The sequence below is a fragment of the Micromesistius poutassou genome (assembly GCF_964030765.1).
Source record: "Micromesistius poutassou genome assembly, chromosome: 6".
NCBI classification, from domain to species: Eukaryota; Metazoa; Chordata; class Actinopteri; order Gadiformes; family Gadidae; genus Micromesistius; species Micromesistius poutassou.
In genome coordinates this window covers 8655897-8680896 of record NC_140276.1, presented here as the reverse complement: position 1 = coordinate 8680896, position 25000 = coordinate 8655897, and the positions used below count along the sequence as shown (strand labels likewise).

Below are 25000 nucleotides of genomic sequence, written 5' to 3'. Positions count from 1 at the left end.
TAGGGCCCTACCACCTGAGGGGGCCGTGTTGTGGTGTGACAGGAGGCCACATCTGCTCCAAACAAACGGAGCTGCAGAGTGCAGCCAAAGCTCTTAAGTGCCGCAGACTACAAAGAGACTCAGAGTCTCCTCCATAGGCTGCCTGGAGCCCACGTTTATGTCTGAGCGCAGATACGCCTCGAAATAGACCGCCAGCCTTCTGCCTCTGGGGGAGGTGAAGGCTGTCCTACAACATTGTACAACGCCAGTACCACTATGCAGATGATAACGTACAAACAGATACAATGATTAAATAGAAGATAGAAAATAGATCAGGAAACTTACTCATTCTTTTCCAGTTGTAATCTCAGCTCCTGTCCTTCAGCTGTTATGAAAACCTCTGTCTGTGAGGGAAACTGCGACCACCAATAAGAAGCACAAAAGGACAAGTATTTGAGTGACAATCTGTCATAAACACACACACACACACACACACACACACACACACACACACACTCACACACACACACACACACACACACACACACACACACACACACGAACGAGCACACATATGCATGCGACAAAGATGAAACATATACAAACAAATTCAAAATATATGAGACAATCCACTATCAACACACAAAAAAAGTTTTGAACTAAACCGAAAAGGGGATGAGCTGACCTGCTGTCTGGACGATCTTCGGTTCCTAACGGGATTGAGCCATCTGGGATAGGTAACCTCATAACTCTCTACATGGTCCAAGCCCAGGAGCGACTGCTTACCCCGCTCTGCAAACACACACACACTGCCGCTATAGCTTATTTGCTTTAAATTAAATGTCTGGAGTCTATTTAGTCATTTTGAAAATAGTACAGAATCAATGAGAATCATCAATAGGCTTAGATCAAAACAAAAACATTGCCAAGTAACATTATTGATTAGGGTTGTGGAGGATTGAATCAATACGTTTTTTAATCGAATAAGGGAGCAACGGAATTAAAACGCGCTGGACCTTGCGTTTGAACTGGAGAGAAAACGCTAAAGCAATGCATCTAGCGCATTGTAATTCAATAACAGACAAAGGCAATTTCGGCGGAATCGTAGACGATCAAAATCGCCGTTGGCATTAAAATATCTCTCACTCACCACTGTAAGCATCGCGTCCAGAAGCAGCAGACACTACCGCACACTGTAGAACCACTATCAGACACAAGGTAGACAGCACACAATCTAAACACACGTCAACGCGCACAGGACGCACTTCTGGACTCATTCTAAAATAAACCTGTGTGTGTATAAATATTAGACTTTGCAGCACATTGAGTCAAAACAAAAAAAAACAACCAAAACGCTTCAGTTGAAATGCGTCTCCTCGGACATTACGCGTCGCTTCGCCTCTCGGTGCGTTAAGATGCTCGAGGCGTGCGGTTCTCTTGTTCATTCAAACAACCACTCCCCTCCCACGCCGACCGCGTTAAGACGAGGGAGGCAGAGCGAGGCGCGGAGAGGAGAGCGGCGGTATGAGCGATACGAGAAGATGAAACAGACGGGGAGCGTTAGTTCCGCTCATTTATATGCGCATCACCAGATATTCCCAATATCACGTCCTTATTTGTCATTTGAAAGGGGAATAGGGGATTAGTGTTATAGTAATGCAATCTGATGGAAGCATTTGGTAACAAATAAACAAATTAATCATTGACTTTTCAAAAGCCACCTCCTTTTATTGAAAGGATGGTTGGATGGTCTTAATATTCTTAAATAAAAAAGTGAATAAGTACAGTAACTAGTCTACAGTAGCTAAACCATGATGGGTTTTTCCAGTACACGCCCCGACTAGAAAGTTAAAAGCGTGTTAAATATGTCCCAGGCGTCATCGATACAGTAGGCGTGTGAGTGGTATTCTTAGCGCTACGCCTGGCAGACCGCTCAATCTGGGCCTCTGTAAAGGGTGGGCAACCGAATGGGTTTAGTGGTGACCAGACTTCACCAGGTTTATTTACTTAAATATAAACCTACGACCAATTATGTTCACACAGAGTAATAATATCATAGAATATAGTAGTTCTTTTCCTACAGTGAAAATAGCCGTCATTGTAGCCTACTCTGAAGGCTGTGTATGCGTCCCCAGATGACATCTGATATTCATAAACACAGAGTAAAACACGTACTGCATACTGCAGATATCTTACTGTAGATATCATGTATAAGGAGTTTGACAGCTCAAGCCCGGACAGGGGTGGAAATACACCCTAGATGCCATTCATGGTATCAGATGATCGTGTATTTTCAGATGCGTGGAACTATGAGTGACACAGAGTTGTGTTTGTTAAGAGAGATCTGAGCAGATGTCGGTCACAGATACCACAGGAAACTCCTACTACCGGACATAAAGATGAAACGTTAAAAATAGGCCTGGAAATGGCTTATTATAACAAAACAGTTTATTAAATACATGTCATGGGAATAATGAATATCATAAATAAAACTAATTCAACCTCATCATGAGGCGTTCGATGCTTTGTGGATTGCCAAATGAGGAAATGTAGAAGCTGATTTCCAGGTCACTTGACTCCGTTGGTCCAGGAGCACATCGAGTCTGTCTCCTTTAAACCGTGGATCAGATTCTCCCCTGTCAGGCGTCCGGTTCAACAGTCGTCGCTCTCCAGAATGTCGGGGTGCTCCTCCCAGAACTGCTCCCCGATGATGTCACCGTGGTGCGGGCAGACCCTCTTCCTGCTGCGCGTCACCGTCACCTCCTTCTCCTCCTCCTCGTTGGGGAGCTTCACCCTTTTGGTCACCGCTTCGTCTCGCTGACAAGATGAGAGGACAGGACAGGACGTGTGTTTAGAATGACATTTAAAAACCAACCGCTGATTGGGTGTTTGCATTCATTTTCCCCAAAGTACGAGAACAAGTGATCAATGAACGGGTATCTAGGTCAACAGGATGTCTCACCTTCTCCCAGATCAGGGTGGTTCCTTTTCGGAGCACCGCTGGCTCGTTGTTGTAGTTGATGTCGAAGTCGGAGAACAGGATCTCATTCTTGTCCGCAGCTAATGTTCCCTGCAGCGTGAGATTTCAAAAGGCCTTCAGCGTGTGCATGGACGACTGAACGGTGTGGAGGGTGAAGGGTTGTGACTGAACGGTGTGGAGGGTGGAGGGTTGTGACTGAACGGTGTGGAGGGTTGTGACTGAACGGTGTGGAGGGTGGAGGGTTGTGACTGAACGGTGTGGAGGGTGAAGGGTTGTGACTGAACGGTGTGGAGGGTGGAGGGTTGTGACTGAACGGTGTGGAGGGTGGAGGGTTGTGACTGAACGGTGTGGAGGGTGGAGGGTTGTGACTGAACGGTGTGGAGGGTGGATGGTTGTGACTGAACGGTGTGGAGGGTGGAGGGTTGTGACTGAACAATGTAATGGGTGGAGGGTGGAGGGTTGTGACTGAACGGTGTGGAGGGTGGAGGGTTGTGACTGAACAGTGTAATGGGTGGAGGGTGGAGGGTTGTGACTGTGTGATGCTCTTCAGGAGGCGGCTGTCATTGGACTCAGAACTCAAGGTGGAGCCGGACTGGGAGCGTCCATGTTAACTAGTGACCTCCTCAAGTTATCTCAATCACTTCACTCTGTGGACCTAGCGCTTAGAAAATAAGTGGTAACTTATATACAGTATAATAATAATAATAATAATGATAATAATAAGGAAAATGCATGCATGCACACACAGACTTTAAAATAACATGTCTGAAGACTTCCAGTTAAAGTTCCTGATAATACCTGGTGATTCAACAACATGTCATAAACGTCTCCTCTCACCTTCAGTCGCTCTTCTGCTTGGATCGTCGTGAGTCCCCCTTTTTGGATCAATGTCCAAAACGATGTGTTGTACAAGTTATTAACGTGACCTAGAACAGACACGCAGAGTTTAGACATGGGAGCAGTCATTCCATCTGGGACGTCTTTTTTGTTGAACAATAAGGACGTTGATTATGTATTAAATTACCACAATTGTATTTTGCGGTACCAAAACTAATATGCCTACTGTCTCATTTCTTTCAGCTTTTATTGTATTATCAATTAAACTTTGTTTCAGACAGATCCACATCGGTAAAAACAATAATAATTGTACAATACAAGGATAGACAGTAGAGAAATATTTACAGAATCATGGACATTTCTCAAGCTTAAAGTGATAACACAGAATCTTTTCCAGTGTTTTCATAAACACTGGGGAATACCTAATGTCAGTGTATGCCCAGTTAAAGCCATTATGATTGCATTTTTTTAAATAAATAGGCACATACACATACATTTATACATGAAATTCCTCATGTATAAATGTAGAATGTATTATTGTTTCAACCTCTTCCTCCATCAAGGGAATTGCCACATTAGTTTCCTGAACCTGATTGGCTGTCAGACCGATGGTAAAAGTAAGGCCTGTCTGTCAACACAGCTGACAAAGCACTTCGTACTTGAAACAACAAGCAGAGATAGCACCCTTAAAGCTCATCTCTTGGTGATGGCGTATGCTTACAGTCTGCTTGTCTCCAGCTGAGGTAGTCTCTCAGGTTACGGTTGCTAGGATACAGGACCACGCGTCCGTCGAACCCGGGGGGGTAGAGGAGGGGCTGCTCGGCAAAATACTCCTTCCAGTAGAAGACGTAGGAAGAGGAGAACTGGGACGCCACATGGGTCATCAGCTTACTGTCCACAATCAAAGAACACATTTCCACACCTGGATCAAACGTAGGCAGAGAGAAGGTCATGACTTTCATTGCAGATCCAGTCTTCTGTTCTCTTACTTCCTCTAACAGTCTCCGGAGCGAGTAGAAGACTAATGGCCTTTTTCCATTGCCACTTTTTGCCTAACCGAACTGTACAGTGCTGCGCTGAATCTCGTTGCCACAACCGGTTTAAACGTGCTACACCGTACCGCTAGACAAATCTTCTCTGAGGTCGGGCCAAAGTGACCCAGCCCTGCCTCCAGGTGGGCGGCAGCGACGTCAGCCCAGGGTGTCATTATAAAAATACAATAAACTGTGTTCTATGAGACACAGCCGTGCACAAAGAGTATGGCTACGGTTATCAACAGCTTCATCCTTATTATTTGTTCGTTCCTATAACTATATCAGCCTAATTAAAAAGCGTAATGCAGGTTCAATAGAAGCACTGGTGATGCTGGTTTAACGATATTCTCATGTGAAAACCAAATAGCTTGTTTTGTTCGGATTAGTCTTGGTGTAAACGCTGGACATTAGACAATATCTCACACTATGAGATCACTGATAACGATATTCAATGCATATTCCTAATATCAATGACACCATGTGGCACTTGGTGTAAACTTGCCACTTGCCACTTGGTGGCAATGTGTAAACAGGACTAATGAGTATAAATATATAATAGATTGTCTCTCTATGACCTATTATGATTAGGAAGCAAAATAGGGGGAATATTGAACGTCAAACTGAATGACCGTGTGATCATTGTGTGTTGCCGTCCGTCTAAAACAACCCAAATATATACAACACGTCTTAAACAAAATCAATCAGATTTTATGGTGGGCTATAATATAAAAATAAAAAAGGGAATAAAAGTGTGAGAGACAACCGCGTCATCAGTTAAAGACACACCTACAAGCGGGAAGCTCGGTTGTAATGGAAACCAGAATCCCGGCCACACTAGAATGCCACACCGAGCTAGTACAGGGATCCCTTCCTCTCTCTCCCTACTTAACCCTCCGAGGCACGTAACCCTAACCCTACACACACTATAAGCACCCTGGTCCAGAACACTGGAGGTAACTGCATGTAACCCTAACCCTACACACACTATAAGCACCCTGGTCCAGAACACTGGAGGTCGATCCTACCTGGCTCTCCTCTTGAACCAAGTGGAGGTCCTCTTGAACACAAAGCTAAACTCGTCACTCTGTCCGTAGGCGATGACCACATCGTCCAGCTCCTCCATGACGGACTGGGCGCTGCGCGTCATCAGGCCCAGCGCTCTGGTGTCGTTGGGTTTACAGAAGTCGTGTTTTTCTGAAAACCTGGGACACAATGAACAACGTATAACAGAAGGACTTCAGTGGACATGAAATCACCCAGTGGTAACGTGTTAACAAATAAATAATAACCAGTGGTTTCAGTGAAAGACTCGTTGGATAGAAACGACCTACTTGTGGAAGTTGCGCCCATCCAGACGCACAACGATGTAGCAGTTCCGCAGACAGGTGTCGTCGGTCTCGAACTGACGGACGTACTCGAACTTGCTCTTGGCCATGGCTCTGGAGGAGAGGGTCAGGGAGCGAACCAACGTGTGCATGCGTCCACGGAATCTCCGCGTCGAGTGGACCAGCATTAGAGCCTGGTGCTACCAACACATACAGAGACACAGACACATGTAATGTAACGCAATGATGGTCTAATTATCACCTTATGCATGTAGGTTTAACGCTTATTGAATGACATAGGAGAATATTAGATTTTGCGTTTTGTTCATTATGATGATTTTTGTGAATGTTTTCACAGTACGAAACTCACATGTTGTATTCGTTCATCACAGAAATGCTGCTCGGTAATCCCACCTTCCCAGAAACAAAGGTTCCGGAATAGCAATCGCCCTGTTAGTGTTGTTATCATTTAATACGTCACTCAATACAGAACAATAAATAAGTGTAAAATCGTTAACTCGCGTGCTCGATTTATTCATTGAGTTTCATATAAATACAATATTTGAAAAAAGTGTAATGCAGAACGCAACATACAGGCAATACATTGTACTATAGCGCCCTTGTGTGGTAGGAATTGGAAGTGCAACAGTCAGCAACCAATGAACCTGACATAAAGCTGAGCCTCAGCCTAGTACCCAGCATGCCCCGCTTGGCCGCGGCCAGTTATTCAAAACATGGAGGAAAGAGAAAGAAGAAAACCAAACACTGAACATGATGACAGAGAAGCAGCGTCGACATCAAATCCAACTCCACACCCTGCTCGCAGAGACGAGCCGCTCCCGCATGGCGACACGGAAGAGGATGACAGTGTCGGGCAACTGGACATTTGTTCCGACACTTTTGACCCATTGCTGGCCCTATACTCCCCAACAGTAACGCTTCCGTTCCCAAACATAAAGTGTTTCAACAATGTCTCCGAATACGAAAGCTTCCTGAAAGGGGGCAGAGGGAGAGCCAAGCCCGAGAATGTGGAGAAGAGGCTGCGGAAGGCGATGGACGGGGTGGTGGACCCCGAGCGCATCAAGAGGCTGAAGGACCTCATGGTGTGTAAGGAGACCAGTGCCCCTCCACGGCGCAGGCAGCACAAGACACACAAAAATGTTGTCTCAAGGATGCAACGTAGGTTCCATTACACCGGCCCGATGTTTTAAGCTATCACTCTTTGAGACCGGAGAAAGGCTCTGACTTATACTTTTTCTTTCTAGTGAACAAGGGGAGCCCACTGGGGGAGCTGTACCGCTGTGTGGAAGAGAGGATACGGGTCAAAGTTCACATCAGGAGCTTCAAGGGGCTTCGTGGATTGTGTTCTGGCTTTGTGGTAGCCTTTGACAAGTTCTGGAACCTGGTAAACACAAACACACACACACACACACACACACACACAGTGTGTTTATCTAGCTGGGAGTTGCCCATTAAACTATGTTTTGCTTTCCTCCCTGCAGGCCATGGTGGACGTAGACGAGACGTACAGAGACCCACTCCTAGGAGAAGCCTTGTATCACGAAAAAGCACTTACGATTACCCGGGTAGGTAACCCCAATGTCCAACCTACGCCACGGTGATAAGGAAACGTATATTATTACCGTCATCCATAAGTCATGTATTTAATCTCAATACCGTTGACTGAACTGAGCATGAGTGGATGAATGAAAGGCACACAATCTGACATTAGTTCTAGTAGTTCTCCATCATGTATTCGTCAGCCTACAGTTAGCCTCTGTCTTCCTCCACAGCTCTTTGAGAAGCTCAAACTCCAGGAGAGCTCAGCGGAGCTGCGGGGAACCGCTAGAGGCCAGGAGAGGGGCGCTGACCCCCGGCGGCCGTCAAGGAGCACCACCGGGTGGTCAGAGACGGAGCGCGGCGCCAGGGAGGGGAAGGCCACTGGGTCTGAGGGGGCCAGGGGCCCCACGCCTCAGGGGAAGACCCCCCATCCGTACGGCAAGGTCCACACGCGGCACCTGAACCAGCTGTTCATACGAGGGGAGAACGTGCTGCTCATCAACCTCCAGCCCCTCTGATGTACGCTCTGCTGCTGTCCGTTACCTGAACGGTTCACCGCAGGGGCTATGGTCCCACATCACTGACTGAGGGTCTCAGGGGTTCTGGAAAATAAAGCTATTCACTACAGACTTGTTATATCATATTGATATACATTGTTCTGTTTCCCAGAAAGATAATTTTTAAACAGTGTAATAAAATCAAGGTGCCTCTCTTAGCCATATTTTGTGTCGTTTTGTTTGTTTGCCATCATAATAGTAGACGGTATCTATTTGTTTCTAAATCGTGTTGTAATGTGTATTCACCGGCAGGTGGCAGTATAAACACAAGCCATGTGTGAGGCCATTGTCATCCCTGAAGATGCTTGTCCCTTTATGTTGCCTTTCTCCGCTAGTTTGAACAGGAATGACAGAGCAGTCTCAGCGGACTTCATAAATGCATTATGAATAATTGAGTTTGTGAAGCTAGAGATTGCAGATGGCACTCAGAAGCTGTCATTTGTCTTGACGTCTCAGATTGCCTTTACTCTTTAATGGGCACATTAACCATAAAAGCAGGATTTACTGCAACTCATGGAAGTTGTAAAGAGGCTGCTCTTCTGTTTAAACGGCATAGCTTACTTTTAGAAGATGAGTTAAACACAGCATGTTGTGTTTATACGTCCCCATTGTCTGTACCTCACCACATGTCAATCCGATCATATTTATCATGTAATGTTTAATTGTGCTGATCAATTGATTGCATTGAAATTATTATACTTTTATATATGTGGGACTTTGGAGAGTGTATATGCTTAACAAACGGAATTCAGTCCCCAGGAGAAAGAGCGATACCCATGCATGCATAACATTATCCATTCATGTAAGCCATACATTCATGAATGTCTTATGTAGGGTATAGCTACTGCGTTGGTTGGTGACCATGCAAAGCAACCAGGCTGTTACGCGTCACAGTCAAGGACACCTTGGTGCCACTTGAAACAGGAGGTGGCTTCAACAATAAAAAACAACCTCTTCGGATCCAACGATGAACAGTCCAGCTGCTCAACGCTCTACCTGCGGAGCATCGTCCATCCGTCTAGCTAGGCAATCACCACAAATCTTGTTATACCATACACGCCAACAAAGACAGCACATTAAAACTTCACATTTGATTTGTTACCCCAAGTGTAAATTCAATGTCTTTATATAAATATTGTTATTTTTTTGTAGATAACTAATGAAGAAGAGAAAACAAATAACACAGGCCATTAGCAAATTTCAATCAACTGTTTAATGTCGTTGATATAGGATCATAATGTGTAAATCGAAATCAGGGGGGAATAAATGCAAATGCTCTTTTTCTCAGAGGACAGGGTGAACCTTTTGCATAAAGTAGTGTTTTCAGTAACTATCCTAATACACAGAAAATCTCCAAACGATTCGAAGTAGAAAACAATTCATAACAAACTATTGATTTAAGATGTTGGGAAAAAAAAAAAAAAAAAAAAGGAACTCGATTTTGGTCATTGTTTTTTTTTCTTCGTTTTAATCAGGCAAATCCTTCAGACAGCTACATGGTCAAGGCTCAGAGTGCAGACTCTGGGGTCCTTCAGACCTCCTCCTGGTCAGTGAATTATTTATCTCGTCATCGGATGTACCAGTAATGTCACTCTGCTCACGTCGACTTGTACCGATCTTTCAGCTTCAAAAATCATTTCTATCACTCGTCAACAGAAGAGGACGAAGAGGCGGGGGTCGGAAGACACCACAACACAACCAGGCACTTAAAAAAGAAAAACCTTGAAGAAAAAGAGGGAAGCTTTGACTCTTGAACCCGTAGGACATAAAGGGAAGAGTCTCCAGGTCCAGGAGTCCTCAGGGTCTGAGTGTGAACACCACCCCACCATCTGACTCTAACAGCAAAACATTGTGCAAACAAATCTGTATCTGTGATTAAAAAGAACAAAACAAGAGCCTCCTCTGTATACCTTTCTGATTCAGAAGCAGACCATAACAAACATTGAACTCGGAATGATGAACGTCTCTGCAAGTGACCGCCTGTGAGATCCCCGTTGGTTTGCATTTTGCGTGTTCTTTAGTACGGAGGTTATAAGTGCTGGCCTTATAAGAATGATGGTGAACATTGAACGCACAATTTAAAAAAAGGGGGAACAGCCAGATGTAATCAACCTCCCGGCACAGAGTGAGATAGTGACCTCCAGGCTGCTGGTGTGAACGCCAACGTTTTGTGGTACATTAGCAACGCACTTCCCCATGAGCACCGCAGCCACGAAGTGCATCACCTTTTGCAAATGAGCAGACCTGTGTACACAGACTGCACTGCAATAAATACAGAGTTAAATAACCCCTTCATTGAGTCTGTGTGGTTCTACGTACAGATTGTCTCAATTATAGATAACTGATTATATCTCAAAAAGAAAAAAAAAAGATAATTCATAAAAAGGCCACAAAAGGTCTGTAGATTGAGGCACCTCATCCAAACCCAACATCTCTCTCATTGCTCTCAAGGACTGGTCTGCACCGGTCGGGGTGAGAGGGCACTGAGGAGAGCGACTCAATCAAGTATCCTCGATAACAGGTGTTTCTAGACATCAGGCCTAGTCTCCTAGCTGCACCTTCACCCCCACTCCCATCCAAGGACATCATTGCTTAAATTGTAAGGGCACCGCGTGTCTATTTACAGAAGCAGAAGCAAGCGCAGAGAAACGAGAGAAAGAGGGAGAGAGAGCGAGAGCATATTTGTAAAGCTACATTAGAACTACACGGAAGGAAGCTGATTGGGTTAAACCACTCGCACATTCAGTTAAGTTATTAAGAACGCATCTCAAAAAATATATGCTGCTAAATATAAATGATGTTTTTGCTTGTCTGGTGATTTTTTAAATCTGAGGTTATGATGCAACCCCCCCCCCCTCCCCCACATTCTCACTGTGACAGAACCTGTTCAGGTACTGCTCACCATCACCGGGGCAGTACCTGTTCAGGTACTGCCCCGCCCACCGTCACCATGGCGACCTGCTCTGCCACCCACCCAGTGCAGGCCCATCACTGGTGCTGATGAAACACATCCATCCATAACAGTATCACTTTGTGTATATGTATGTATAAAAAGACAGACTGCAGGGTCTTAACAATATTGGACTTTCTTTTTTCAGGACCCCCCCCCCCCCAGGTACTCTTTGTTTGCAGCTCTTGACATCACATCCTTCACTGTTGGACGGAGATAACGAGAGAGAGAGAGAAAGAGAGAGAGAGAGAGAGAGAGAGAGAGAGAGACAGAGAGAGAGAGAGAGATGATGGTCGCCACTCCTCAGCAGATCCGGCTCCATCATCACTTCCCAAAGTTGCCAAAGTCGGCAAAGGCATCCTGTTTGGGCTGCTGCCCCATGGAAGAGTTCATCCCCATGCCCATCCCCATGCCCATCCCCATGGCACCGGGCATGCCCATCCCGGGCTGTGGTCCGCCCATGTTCATGCCCATGCCCGGCATGCCCATGGCCATGGCCATCCCGGGCTGTGGACTGCCCATGTTCATGGCCATCATGGCCTGGTGAGGAGCCATTCCCATGCCACCTCCAGGGTGCATCATCATGGGACTGACCGCCTGCTTGGCTGCCGCTGGTCCCAGGCTCATGGTTCCAAACCCCTGGGAGAGCATGTTGGCGGGGGGCTGGTGCACTGCAACCACAGAAACAGACACGCGTGTTACACTCTGACTCCAGTGGAAGGAGTCCCTGTTAGTAGGCATGTCTGTCCTTTGATTTCACACGTGGCAGGTGTACGGCTGAGGAGCAAAGGAAGGGTGGAGCGTGTAGTAGTTTGGATGTGCTGCTCTTGAAATAGCCTCAGGCAGCCATCGGCCCGTTGAGACCAGCAACGTTTTGAACGGCCACTGCATTAGTTAGAACAAATTGACTATTTATAGAAGTTAACAGTGAATTCAGATACGTTAAGTTATGAAGGAGCAGTAGTTATGCACCTTGCTCAACGATTCCTACAGATGGTGAGCGGACATCAGGGATGGAACGCAGTACCTTTGGGGTGGGATTCGTACACCTTAGCCACTGTTTTATGTTTCATGCGTACGAGCTCATCCAGCCCCCGTCTCCTCACCTTGCTGCAGGGTGTTGAGGCTGGGCTGGTTGGGTTTCGGGGGGTGGGCGCCAGGCCCCAGGAAGTCCAGGCTGATGTTGACGGCGTGGTCCGACCAGGTGGAGGGCAGTGGACCCTTGCCCGCCACCCCAGCAGCAGACACACCGGGCTGCATCAGCATCATAGAGCCATGGCCCATCGCTGCGCTCATAGGCTCCAGGTTCTGCTGGAGCGCATGGACACACACACACACACACACACACACACACACACACACACACACACACACACACACACACACACACACACACACACACACACACACACACACACACACAGAGAGTTGGGTTGCGGGCGGACAGGATTGTTGTGTTGGATTGCGGGCGGACGGGATTGTTGACGGGGGGGGGGGGGGGGGGGGAGGTGGGACAGCCGCAGCAATTTAGCGCTCGTCCGAAGCAACGAGAGATGTAACAGGTTTTTTGGGTGTGAAATTTGTTGCGTGTGTGTGAGACATTTATACTTAAAAGTCGTGTTAAAATAAAAATAAATTTAAAAAGCAGAATCAATTTGTGGCGCTAGTTGTTGAATCTGTGGCTATCTATCAGATTGGTCTATGTATGGGAAACACTGCAGTAGGATGAATACAGCAAGACAACCGAAGGGCCTCTACACCAGGCCATGTCCGTGTCAAAACAAAAGCCATTTCCTCTTCAAACGAGGTGAACAACATCCGGACGCCGCTGTCCATTCAAGGGCGTCAGACGCTGTGGGAGGGTCTGGACGCGAGGGTCTGGACGCGGTGGTCTCCAGAGGCAGAGGAACATCTGCCCATGCTGCATGACAACCATCCATGAAAGCTGCCCCCCCCCCCCCCCCCCCCCGGGTCCCAGCAGCAGCATGGGACCTGGGGGGGGGGGGGGGGGGCAGTACATGTCTGTCACACAGCAGCAGCAGCCCCAATGGCCAGTATCCATGTTGAGTGTGATCGGGCGTTTAGGCAGCCCAGCTCCATCTATCTACAGGAGGCTCTGTGTGGTGCATTATACATGAGGGGACATGGACTTTGTTGGTGTGCTTGTGTGAGGGGTGCTCCATTTATTTTTGCTGGGCGACCCACATGCACGTGATTGGTTATGCAGGAGACGGCAATCGATGCGTCTGCGTGGAACGTACGGTTTCTTGTGTGTCTGAACGCGTAAACAAAAGATGATGTTTTTATGTGATGCAATTTATAATCACCAAACACAAATAAAATGGATGTTTCTGTTTTGGATTGATTATTACCATTTAGGAGTAGATTGTCAATACATTGTGAAAGCCCCTGAGGAGTGGCCTGCACTACCTTCTCTGTACACCAGAGGGCAGACAAAAAGCCTAATTATCCCCAAACGTGATGTCATTATTACACAAGCAGTTTCCGGAAAAATGAAATAGAAACGTGTGTGTAACTAACTGCGTCTGGTGTCATCCAACAGCAGCTTTAGCTAACGGGCTGATCAGGGTTCACGCAACGCAACGACCACGCAGACGCTTCCACTGGACCTGTTTTGGTTCTGCGTCGGGTTTTATTAAGTGGACCAATCACAGCCTTTGCTGCTGCGTTGCCTCGGCAGAAGGTTAACATTTTTGGGAGGCGCACGTCAGGCCCCTGCGGTGGACGCAAGGAGGGTCCGCACGGACGTACGCGGTCCGTCACCCCCATGAACGTGGGCCCATAACCAGCCCTTCACGGCGTCTGTTGCGCGGGGGTTCCTGCGTGTGTATGAGTGCAGTACCTGTGACATGGACTGGGGCAGGGGGCCCATGCTGCTCATGCTCTGCGTGCTGCTCATGCTGAAGTTGAGGCTCTGCGAGGAGGAGATGGTCTGGGTGGGCCCCATCAGGTCAAACAGGTCGGCCGACGGGGCGGCGGGGGCCGGCGCGGGGCTGGGGGTCATGCCCCCGAAGAGGCTGTTCCCGCTGGGGCTCACGGCGGCCTGCACAGAGGGGGGCATCTGGCCTCCAGGGAAGGCGTTCCAATCGCCAAACTCCCCGGCGCCGCCAGCTGCAGGGGCTGGAGGGACGCACGGCAAGACCCAGGGCGGCACGTTGATGGTTTATAGCAACATCACAAGAACTACATATCAGTAGGAATGCATTGTTTTTGTTGCGCTATTGCTCAAATTACACAATGACAATTGTGTCACAATGTTATATTGTCATAGGTTTTCTCATGGTCCTCAGCCTGCTGGTAGTGTTCTGATGAGAGACGTTGTGTATGTCATGAAGTCTACACTGAACTCACAATGCCTCCCCTTCCTCTGGCTTGTCACTTATTTTCTTTATTTGACAGTAAAGAGTACTGCATTATCAGGCATTTCCAGTTTTTTCCATCCTCTCTGTCCTATTTGTTATGGTGATTTTGAGGTTGATTTTGTATACCTTATGTATTAATTTTGCTAGCGCTGTTTGCTCATCTCTGGTAAGTTAGCAAACGTTTCAAATCATTGTGTGTGCTCTAGATTTCTTCTCAACCTCTAAGAACCAGTATTACATCCTGTGGGACATAAAATTAGTTCTAACAACGCCTTCCCAAATTGAAGACGTGTTTCGGAAAATATTGTACACAGACATACAATCATGTATGTCATGTGTCTTGAAACTGTGAGGGCTATATGATAGAATATAGAATAATTGCATCAACATTCAAGAATGGAGAATTTGACAATTTTTCAGCAGAAAAAAAAAATTCTCCAAAACGATTTATCTGTGATCTTACATTTTCTTCAAACTGGTTTGGATTCCAGAATTTTTTAGATACTGGCGACCTTTTTTCCCCCCGTCCTCCCAGTCCTAAACCCCCTCTCTGCATCTCGTTCTCCGTCACCCTCCATTTCTTTCTCTTCATCCCTCTGTCTCACTCCTCCATCCCTCAGCCTCCTCCATGGCCCAGTGTCCCTGTCTCCTTGTCATCCATAACAGGAGTTGATGTGTGTCTGTTCTTGTTATGCAGAGCAGGTAGCAGGCTCCATATGGCTTCCCTCCCACCATCTCCCTGAATATTCTAGCAGGAGGGCAACAGCCGCCCGGGCACACAAACATGTGCATGAAAACATATTGCATGCACATACACACACACACACACACACACACACACACGCTTAAAAACCAAAAGTCAGAACTAACCGGGTGCCGAGGACAGACCGGAAGAGGCGACGGGCGAAGAAAAGTCGGCGAAGCCACCAATGAGGTCTGTGTTAAGGAGAGGGTGATAGAGAGCCATGGTGTGAGAAATACTCCTCAACAGCCTTGACGTGTAGCTGCAAACATACTTCTCATTCCTCGAATATCGGCTAGCGTGATAAGTGTGTGTGTCTCTCTGTCTGCGCCTGTCTCTCTGTGTGTGAGTGTGTGTGTGTGTGTGTGTGTGTGTGTGTGTGCGCCTGTCTCTCTGTGTGTGTGTGTGTGTGTGTGTGTGTGTGTGTGTGTGTGTGTGTGTGTGTGTGTGTGTGTGTGTGTGTGTGTGTGTGTGTGTGTGTGTGTGTGTGTGTGTGTGTGTGTGTGTGTGTGTGTGTGTGTGTGTGTGTGCTGAAAGCCCGCCCCCCACCCCTTTCTCTCTACGTTCACCACTGCTGCAGAAACATCTGGTGCACTTATCTCCTATATAACCACTCCGTCCCCCACTAGCTGTCTCCAAACCGGCTGCTGGCGTCGACACAGAGTGACACATTAAGTCCAGCCTCCGGGAGGGGAAGGGCCCCGTGTTACCTGAGGCCTGGCTGGGGCCGCTCTCCACCATCAGCAGGTCCGCCAGGCCGCTGCTGGCAGGCTGAGGGGGGGCTGGTTGGGACTGAAACACACACAGAGACGGAGGGAGATGGGGGTTAAACTACGAGGGGAAACTTTGACCCAACACTGACGGGATTCCCACACCTCTGCAAAGATCACATTAGAAAGCTATCAACTCTAAGAATCTCGCTTTTTAATTAAATAATTGATGGTCATCATACCAACCTGCATGTTTTATCAGAGTAGCCTGACCATGAAACAAATACTACAATGAATCACTTTAGTGTAATAAATATTGTAACTTGACTTAATGGACCTTCTCTCATCCACTGACAGCCCCCCCACACACACTACCTGTTTCGGGGTGACCTCTGGGCTGTTGTCTAGCACACAGACCCCCCCACACACACACACATACACACACACACACACTACCTGTTTCGGGGTGACCTCTGGGCTGTTGTCTCCCACGTAGTTGGCTGCGGCACCCAAGTCCACTCTTTTGGTGGGCACACCGCCCCTCTTTCTCGTTGCTGTGGTTTCTGTTGCCTGGACGATGTGGACGCTCTTGGTGGTGACGGTCTCCTCTTCGTCCTTGAACTCTCTGCCGGACTGGCCGTTTTGAGCCTGTCTGTTCCTCTCCTCTTCGTGGTCACTGTGGAAGGTCCGGTAGCAGGACGTGATGTGGGGAGGTAGAAAGGGGGTCAACCTGTAAGCTCTTGCAATGTTCTACATACAGGATGCTTCCACTGTATCCTGCCTTTGAAACTAAACTGTGTCAAAGCAGGTTTGTTTGTCGGTTAAATCTCAAGAGAGCTCTTTCTAACATCTCAGAGAAAGCTGATCTCAGAGAACCCCCGATCCAAAGAGAGACCTCACTAAAACAGATTTACAAATGAAGGAACAATACCATACACATTTTATTTGTATTGTTGCCTTCATGATTTGATTTCAATTCTTTGCGCAACGATGTCAAGTGAAAAAAAACAACAATCATAAATTCTGTGTGTCAAAGTTAAGATACGAGACTCACAAATAGATACATGTATGTATGTTTGCATGTATGTATGTGTGCATGAATGTATGCATATATTAGGGATGTTACCCGGTGACCGTTTGACCGTATCAACGTTAACCGATCAATCTTGTCGGTTAAAAAAAAGAATTGGGGTCAGTGTGGACTGGAGTGTGTGGGTTGGTTTCACTTCACACAAAAAGATGATCAGGTGAGGTGACTTTAATTTCTCCTCAAGTCAAGTAAAACTTTTAGGCTACAGGCTAACGCCTTGATTCCACCGGGGACGTAAGCGCCGCGGAACGGCTGCGTCCTGTGCCCTGCGTCAATCCCCACCGGGCGTGTAACGGCAGCCTTGCGAGCCAGCCGTATTCACACAAGATCACGAGATCACGTGATAATCCTGAACGTACGTGAGACCGTGAGATCCCGCGATAAACTATGGATAAAGGAAATACTTTCTCACATTGTCTTTATAAAAAGGATGATTGATTTCGTAAATGATTTTATGTTGCTCCACTTCGATAATAAGTCTCTCGTCGTCCATGTTGCCGACCCTCTGAGACCCTTTGATTGATTGACTGCTGACCTGGTGCCACCGATCATGACGTAATGTTGATGTGAAGTTGTGATAGGCTACATGAGCTGAGTATTGTGTTTTATTTTGAAAATTGACCGGATGCACTATGGCTTTTATTATTTCACTTCCTGCCCAGCTCGATCTGCTCTGTGGAAATTGACGAGGTTCAGCAACGGCCCGCGTCAAAAATAGAAGTGCTGCGTAAAGATAGCGCTGTGGCGCGGTGCGCCGCTCCTGGGACGCTGCTGAGACGCTCCGCGGCGCGCCCGGTGGGGATGGTTTCATTGATTAGAGTGGCAGCGATCAGCAGCGGTGACCGCGGCGCAGCCGTTCCGCGGCGCTTACGTCCCCGGTGGAATCAAGGCGTAAAACACTCGAGGTTAGAGGGCAGGCAGACGACAAAAAAGAAAAAAGAGTTGTTCTGTCCGTTATTAGAAGACACTCAGCGAGTTAGAGCTGCCTTGGCCGGTGCGTCTCTTACTCATTCAGAAGGTGCCTGTTATATCATGTTGCAGTCTATTAGGCAATATTCTGCATAAGATGGGCTTGGATTTGGAAATGAATACATTTCAGGATCTTCAATGGTAACATAAGGTAATGATGATCATCATCTTGCTTTATTATTATTAGCACTACAGTCTCCTCCAAACTAAACCAGCGGCGTCTCTTCTGAGCTATCATTTTCTTAAATGAGCCGCGGCAATGTTTCAAATGAGCTCCTAATGCTGCCCTCTTCCGATTGGCCCCTGGTGAATCCCGCGCTGGGTCTCAACCAGGTCCGCGCCATCTCAGCCCATTGTGGGCGTTGGAGCCCGCTCTCGACACACGGTCAACGTGCAGTAAGCACGCCTCATGTTTAGATTCAAACACAGGTCGTGCCACTGCCTCTCACTCGGACGGACCGGGTGCTATCCCCGTGTCCGCTCTGATCAAACCTGTATTTTCAACGCTACCCAAACCATTTCCAAACTATGGAGCCATTTGGACCCCATGTTTCGCGCTGTAGGTGATTTAAGAAAGTGACGTGAGTGGAAGGGCGGGGCCGGGGCAGAGTGTGTGTGTGTGTGTGAGCTGGAGGCAGAGCGGGAGAGAGATAAGCAGAGTTACGAAATAGCAGGCGGCTGGCGCGGCTTGAAATGGCTGTTATTTCAAATAGCACATTTTAATCTGATCGGTTAACCGGTTTCAACCGGTTAATGAGCCATCCCTAGCATGCATGCATGTATGCATGTATGTATGTATGTATGCATGCATGTATGTATGTATGCACACCAGGACACACACCTGAACCTGTCGGGGGAGGAGTCCCGCTCCTTGTTGCGGATCTTGTTGATGGTATCGTCGATGGTGCTGCCGATCTTGTCGCTGATCTCGCTGAGCTTCTCGCTGAAGGGGAACTGGCCCCGGTTCTTGTCCCACTCATCGTCCCACTTCCCCCGGCCCTCGCTCGAGTCATACCTGTCCCCCGCTGGAGGAGGAGGAGAAGCAAAAGAACATTTACATTTAGGGGACTTTGCTGACGCTTTTATCCAAAGCGACTTACAACCATTCATGCACACATTCACACACCGACGGCGGAGTCGACCACGCAGGGCGACAGCCAGCAGGTCAGGAGCGGTCAGGGTGAGGGACACCTCCACACTCCGCTGGTGGGGGTGTCCTAATATGTCCGAAAAATGGTTATAAAGAGTAAAAGAAGGTTGGGAATGGATTTCAGGAGATGGCACTGAGCAATCAATTGCGTCATGGAAATGTCAATGTCGTTTATTAGGATCCTCTCAACAATTCCATACGCTTAATGACATTTTCAAAATTTATTTTGACAAGACGATATGCCCTTAAAAAGTTGGGGGACGGAGCAGAAGTACAGGAAATAAATTCCCCACAATAAAGCTGAATATAAAAGGTGAACATTGACACTTGGGGCCAATCCCACTTCCACCCCTTCCCCCTCCCCCTTGTTTTTGCGCGTTCATGTGAGGGGTAGGGCTGTCTCAGCTCTCATTCGGGTTAAGGGCTAGGGCCAACGTAGGGCTACGTAGCCCTTGAAGCTTCCGAAGGACCACACTTGAAAGGGAGGGCTTTGAGGAAAAGCCAGCTGGCAAATCTGGCAGCTGTCATGAATCCTTACTGCTGTTATCATCAACTCACGGACTCATGCTGTAGAGTGGACTGTAATATTTTGGCCTCTGTTGAAGTAGCAGTCTGCGAGCGTCAAGCGATGAGGACGCGACGGTAATGGAGGGGTGTCTCATTTCTTAGGGGAACGTTCTTAGCCCCTCTGTGTTGAGGGTCAAGGGGGAGACTCAGACAAGGGGGAGGAAATGGGATTGGCCCATGGACACCGTGGTGAGGACTCACAGTAGCCCTTGTATCCCCCCATGCTGTCCGACGACACGCCGATGTATTTGTCCTTGGTCTTCTTGGCCTTCTTCCGCTCCTCCCTGAGCCGCTCGTCGTCCTGCACCAGCTCCACCATGTCCTTCACCTTCTGACGCACGTTCACCCCCTGGTCCTTACCGTTCTCATCTAGGGAGCGGCGAGACCCAGAGGAAACACAGAGTTAAAATCTATCGCGGCCCTGCGCGTGTGGTGCGTGTGCGTGTGTGCGTGTGTGGATCCTTGAGGATTTATTTTGGGTTAGCGGTGGTACTTGGAGGACACCCAAATTGGTGTTATTGATATTATCCGTGGTTGGAATGTTGTGGCCGCCTGCTCAATTCCAGTAACATCCCTTCAATACTAAAAAAGCACTCGGTAAAAACACACACCTCGGCTCCACTGATGGATTGAGGAGGGGATGAAGGCTGCTTTGGGGTTCAAGAGTTTTCAGGCTTAAACAGTGCTTAGTGCCTTTGTCCATTAACTAAAGCTCACACCACAAACATTGTTCATGTTGTTAACACTAATAGCAGAATAGAGATAGACCCCTTTCTAACACCTCCAACACAATAATGTTTAGTACGAATGCAAAGGGGTTGGATACGAACAGATTTGGATACAAGAAAACAAGATGTACCCCACTAAACCCAGATAGGACATGTGGGTGTCACAGCAGAAGTACCGGGCAGCTGCCATAATAATTCAATACAGATATGATGAATGAAAAGAACAAAGGCTATCTTATGCATGCATAATTCCTATGGAGAATAGCAGTTGAACCAGAAGAGACACACACACACCCATACTTGCCTACAAAGTGGTAGCTCTCCAAGGATCTGAGGTCGTACAGATGCTCCCTACTGCTGGTGACAACTCTCTCTGATCCGTTACGGATGAGATGTGCCAGCAGCAGCAGGGACTGATGAAGGAGAAGCATGAGAGTGGTTAGAGTGAACACACACACACACACACACACACACACACACACACACACACACACACACACACACACACACACACACACACACACACACACACACACACACGGCCTAGCAGGGCATTGTAACGGCTCCTGCAGCCTGGCTCCCTTGCATCTTTAAGTCACATAATGTATACGTACAGTATCGCTCCTCTTTCCTCTAAACGACATGTGATACAATACAGTGTACTTCCTCCCTTCCTTCGGAGAATGAATGTGTTAACAAACATCTGAATAACATAGTTCAGCATAGCCAAGGGCAGAGGGACTTGCCATTCCAAAGTTTTGTATACTTGTGATACACGCCACTATTTCCATTGAGCAGCGGGGCGTTTAGACAGAACTATCAGAGGGACTGTGGTGAGAGAGCCTATAGGGGTGGCCCGGACATCCACACCCTGTGGGGACACCCACCTTGTAGACTCTCCTCCAGTTCTTCTTGTTGTCCCTCAGCATGCGGGCCCAAAGCATGTTCATGACCTCTGGAAACTGTTCGTACATGAAGGTGGCCCTGAGGGACACACGGGGACAACAGCCCTGGTTAGAGCGTACACAAAGCCCAGCGTGTGTTCAGACGCTCCTCGCCTCGCCCTGGCTTCATGCGTTCTCGAGTGGTAAGAAGGTTTGACTCAATGAAAACCATTAGGAGTCACCATAGGTGACCATCAAGTCCACACATTTAGAGCAAATGGCTGGAGCAGTGTTTTCTCTGCAACGGTTCGGTAGTCACATATTTATTTTCTCTTTCCTTGTTTGGTTTTGGATTATTGGATGGCTCATAAAATGGCTTGTTATCTGATGGTGTATATGCAAAATTAGGTTTTAAGTCTCGCTCATTAAAATGCTCATAGAGGCGTTTTCACCACATGACAACACGGTTTCCTGAATACTAGCGATAACAGGAAATATACTGCGGTAACATTTACTTTTCTGAACCCTTAATCATGTCTAAAGAGGACCATGAACATTTGCTTGCGTGTCTTTGTGATGTGGTCTCACCACTGACATCAGTCATTAGCGTTCAATGAATCGCATTGTAAACTGGGGCTGGCCAGGCTGCTTCATTTTAACTGCTTCACCTTCACCATGATGTTTGCTTCATGTAAAGTCGTCCATATGTATATTCGTCAGCAGTAATCAGCAGTAATTATGTTTGTACAAGTAAGGCCATATAAAGAAAGGGCTGTGTAACAGACCACCAGAAATAATCAGTAGCAGCCACACGCAGGAAAAAGTAGGCTAAATAATGTCCTATCCTAACCTCACACTTAAGTCTTGTTCAGCAGTAACTGTGCATTATCAATAAGCTAGGTAATAATATAAACCTGCTCTTAAGGGCAGCGCTATCGATGAGCCGAGTTCAGCGAGAAATGTCTCATAATATTACAGATTGTGGGGGGAAGGATAGTGTTGTGGCAATGGTGTTCGACTGCCTAACGAAATAACAATAATACACTCTTGTATAGGGCCTTAAATAAATGCTTACAATTAAAACACATGGCAGGGAAACAAGGGGAGAGCATAGGTGGAGGGAGGGATCAATGAAGAATCACTAACTACTCCTCAATGAAATGCATCTCAAGTCACTATGGATAAAAGCGTCAACAACTAAAAAGTAGCGGATTATTTTGGGTGAGAGGCGGAGCTGTGGGCTGAAAGCAGGAGAAACCCAGAGAGAACGATGATGGTGATGAATACGGAGCACCACAAGAGAGGAAGAGGAAAGCACCCACCTGGAGATGTCTGCCATCAGCTGCCCCGACGGGCCCCAGGGGTCGTCGTTGGTGGCTTCCCGCACCTTGGACTCCACCTCAGAGTAGTTCATCACCACATTGGTTCTGCGCGGATGAGAAAGGCCCCACCCCCTTGATTTACATGTAATCTATAAACACAACAAACATGGCGGAGCTTGCGCAGGGATCCTACATAGTCATCAAAACCTAAAGAAAAAGGTAAACATCCGACAATGGGGCATTCAACCTGGATGAAAGGTTAGCTCTGTTCAGCCACACCTAGCTGTACAGCTGCACCCAGTGGCTAAAGGACAATGGAACCCGGCCTGTGTGTGTGTGTACGGTCTACGGATGTGTGTGTGTATGGTCTACGTGTGTGTGTGTGTACGGTCTACGTGTGTGTGCGTGTGTGTACGGTCTACGGGTGTGTGCGTGTGTGTACGGTCTACGGGTGTGTGTGTGTGTGTGTGTGTGTGTGTGTGTGTGTGTGTGTGTGTGTGTGTGTATGGTCTACGGGTGTGTGTGTGTGTGCTTGTATTATTTTTGGCCCACCTTAAGACCAGCACTGCTGATCAGAGTCCTTTCTGTGCTAGCCTATTTATTAGACCAGATCAGAACAGCTGAATAAAAAAGGATATACACTGCGCTCCACATTCTTCTTCAAAATGCTAAACTACTTCATTACGCTCTAAACAAAAACAGATCACAGTTGGCTAAACAGGGCTTAACAAGGCTGACAAGTTTGGTCGCGTCACAGGCAAAATAAAAGACATTACCCAATGACAACATAGAAAACAAAGGTAAAACAGCATTAGCAATGAACTGGGGATGCAAAATCATCATTTTTTTAAAATCAATCTCCAAACAATGATTATGATTGATAAGCTAAAGCTAAAAGAAATCTTAAAATAATCATATAATGAGAGCTTTACCTAAACCATAATGTGCCAATTTCACAGTATGGATGTTTTTTGTTTAAATTGCCATCATTACAGATGCAGTAAATAACATCTCCAATACATAAGAAGCAGTGTAGCAGAAAGCAGTCTGCAGGGCAGACCCAGGAGAGGCATGTTTCCTCTGCTTCATGTCTCTCACTACTGCCACATCAGCGGCAGCAGACTCAGGGCCTCAGAGCAAAGCACTGATTGGTTGTCTCAGGGACACACCCCCTATTTGGCTCTAGGTGGTACTGTCAAACCCCAGCAATTACCCAAACTGGTTATGCATATAACCAAGAACTATTAAAAAGTGGAATGTGAGATATCTTATTAGAGAGAATAGGCCCGGGCCTTGAGTTTTGACAATGTAAACATTTTCATTGGAAAAACATAAATTGTGTTAAGTCAGTGTGCAGAGTTTTGCTGAGAAGTTATTAAGTTACCATCATCACCACTGTTAGCTTAATAGTTGATCATTAATCATGTATGCTGCAATGATCAGCCTCAGAATTCCATGACTTTTCCATGACTGTTGATTCAACAAGCAATCATTTTTCTCAATTGATTTATGAACTATTGATCAGTCTTTAAGGCTTTACTTTTTTAAGTACATACATACATAATGAAACCAATAGCCTATACTGTTACAATTGCTTCAGCACTGGCTCATGGTGAGTCATACAGATCATATGTATGAGGCAGTGCTGATCAATTGTTACAATATACACAGATGGGGTTGTGTCTGCAGGTGTTAAACCAGCTTAAACCTTTTGCCCTAACCAAACTGTGATGGCAGTACCACCGGCCCCCTATACACAACTATCTGTTCCCCAAAATGACTCCACAACTTCCCAGAAAACATTGTTATGTGTGGTTAGTATCGACACTGACCAATCCATGGCCCGGGTCAACCACAGCTGAAAGGAGTTAATCATCTGTGTTTGTGTTCGGCGTGTCACACACAAGCAAAATATGTGCTACCACATATTTTGGTAGTTGGTTAAGGCTAGGCAATACTAGTTATAAATACAACCATCAGAGTTTATATTTTAAAGGATATCAATATACAGACATATATTTTATGACCACTGATGACACCATTTAAAACTGTACATTAATCTCCACAAGCCTGAAATAACTAAACATATGTTTTAATATAGATGATTAATCCAAGATCGAAGTTAGCAAAATTGGATAAGAAAATAATCTCTTAACAGTGGCAGTCCCAGGTCATAGATGTCCACTTTATCAAACAGAAGCCTTACTTTTCCAACAGTCACTGTGTTGTGACA

At 46.9% G+C, this 25000-nt stretch overlaps 4 protein-coding genes across 5 annotated transcripts in view; 1 reads left to right on the top strand and 3 right to left on the bottom strand.

Annotated features, from left to right (window-relative positions):
* LOC311344813 (disintegrin and metalloproteinase domain-containing protein 19-like) overlaps positions 1 to 1141 on the bottom strand; it is a gene marked incomplete at both ends in the record, with an annotated part of 10709 nt that extends 9568 nt beyond the window's left edge. Inside the window, 3 exons of the mRNA XM_084469151.1 lie at positions 325 to 395; positions 665 to 771; positions 1126 to 1141. Of these exons, the coding sequence (XP_084325277.1) occupies positions 325 to 395; positions 665 to 771; positions 1126 to 1141 (194 nt within the window). The remainder of the gene's footprint in view (positions 1 to 324; positions 396 to 664; positions 772 to 1125) is intronic.
* Positions 1142 to 2415: 1274 nt separating this feature from the next.
* Positions 2416 to 6546, bottom strand: thg1l (tRNA-histidine guanylyltransferase 1-like). The gene is made up of 7 exons (XM_084469316.1): positions 6526 to 6546; positions 6162 to 6355; positions 5856 to 6032; positions 4518 to 4687; positions 3797 to 3885; positions 2942 to 3049; positions 2416 to 2796 (listed from the first exon to the last, which is right to left on the bottom strand). Exons 2-7 carry the CDS (start codon positions 6341 to 6343, stop codon positions 2632 to 2634), a joined length of 891 nt encoding a protein of 296 aa, XP_084325442.1. The 5' UTR covers positions 6344 to 6355; positions 6526 to 6546; the 3' UTR covers positions 2416 to 2631.
* Positions 6547 to 6889: 343 nt separating this feature from the next.
* Positions 6890 to 8408, top strand: lsm11 (LSM11, U7 small nuclear RNA associated; the record flags this gene model as incomplete). Its single annotated transcript, XM_084470002.1, has 4 exons — positions 6890 to 7334; positions 7421 to 7560; positions 7658 to 7741; positions 7949 to 8408. 4 exons carry the CDS (start codon positions 6890 to 6892, stop codon positions 8231 to 8233), a joined length of 954 nt encoding a protein of 317 aa, XP_084326128.1. The 3' UTR covers positions 8234 to 8408.
* A 1062-nt stretch (positions 8409 to 9470) lies between these two features.
* Positions 9471 to 25000, bottom strand: part of clint1a (clathrin interactor 1a) — a 17404-nt gene continuing 1874 nt past the window's right edge. Inside the window, exons 2-12 of one of the 2 annotated variants that reach the window (XM_084469738.1) lie at positions 22768 to 22872; positions 21449 to 21545; positions 20866 to 20974; positions 20035 to 20202; positions 18958 to 19141; positions 16514 to 16733; positions 16058 to 16139; positions 15476 to 15541; positions 14086 to 14363; positions 12329 to 12533; positions 9471 to 11893 (exon numbers count right to left, since the gene is read on the bottom strand). In XM_084469738.1, coding sequence (XP_084325864.1) covers positions 11547 to 11893; positions 12329 to 12533; positions 14086 to 14363; positions 15476 to 15541; positions 16058 to 16139; positions 16514 to 16733; positions 18958 to 19141; positions 20035 to 20202; positions 20866 to 20974; positions 21449 to 21545; positions 22768 to 22872 — 1861 coding nt within the window. In that variant the 3' untranslated portion in view covers positions 9471 to 11546. The remainder of the gene's footprint in view (positions 11894 to 12328; positions 12534 to 14085; positions 14364 to 15475; positions 15542 to 16057; positions 16140 to 16513; positions 16734 to 18957; positions 19142 to 20034; positions 20203 to 20865; positions 20975 to 21448; positions 21546 to 22767; positions 22873 to 25000) is intronic. The other variant, XM_084469739.1, reaches the window with a different exon arrangement.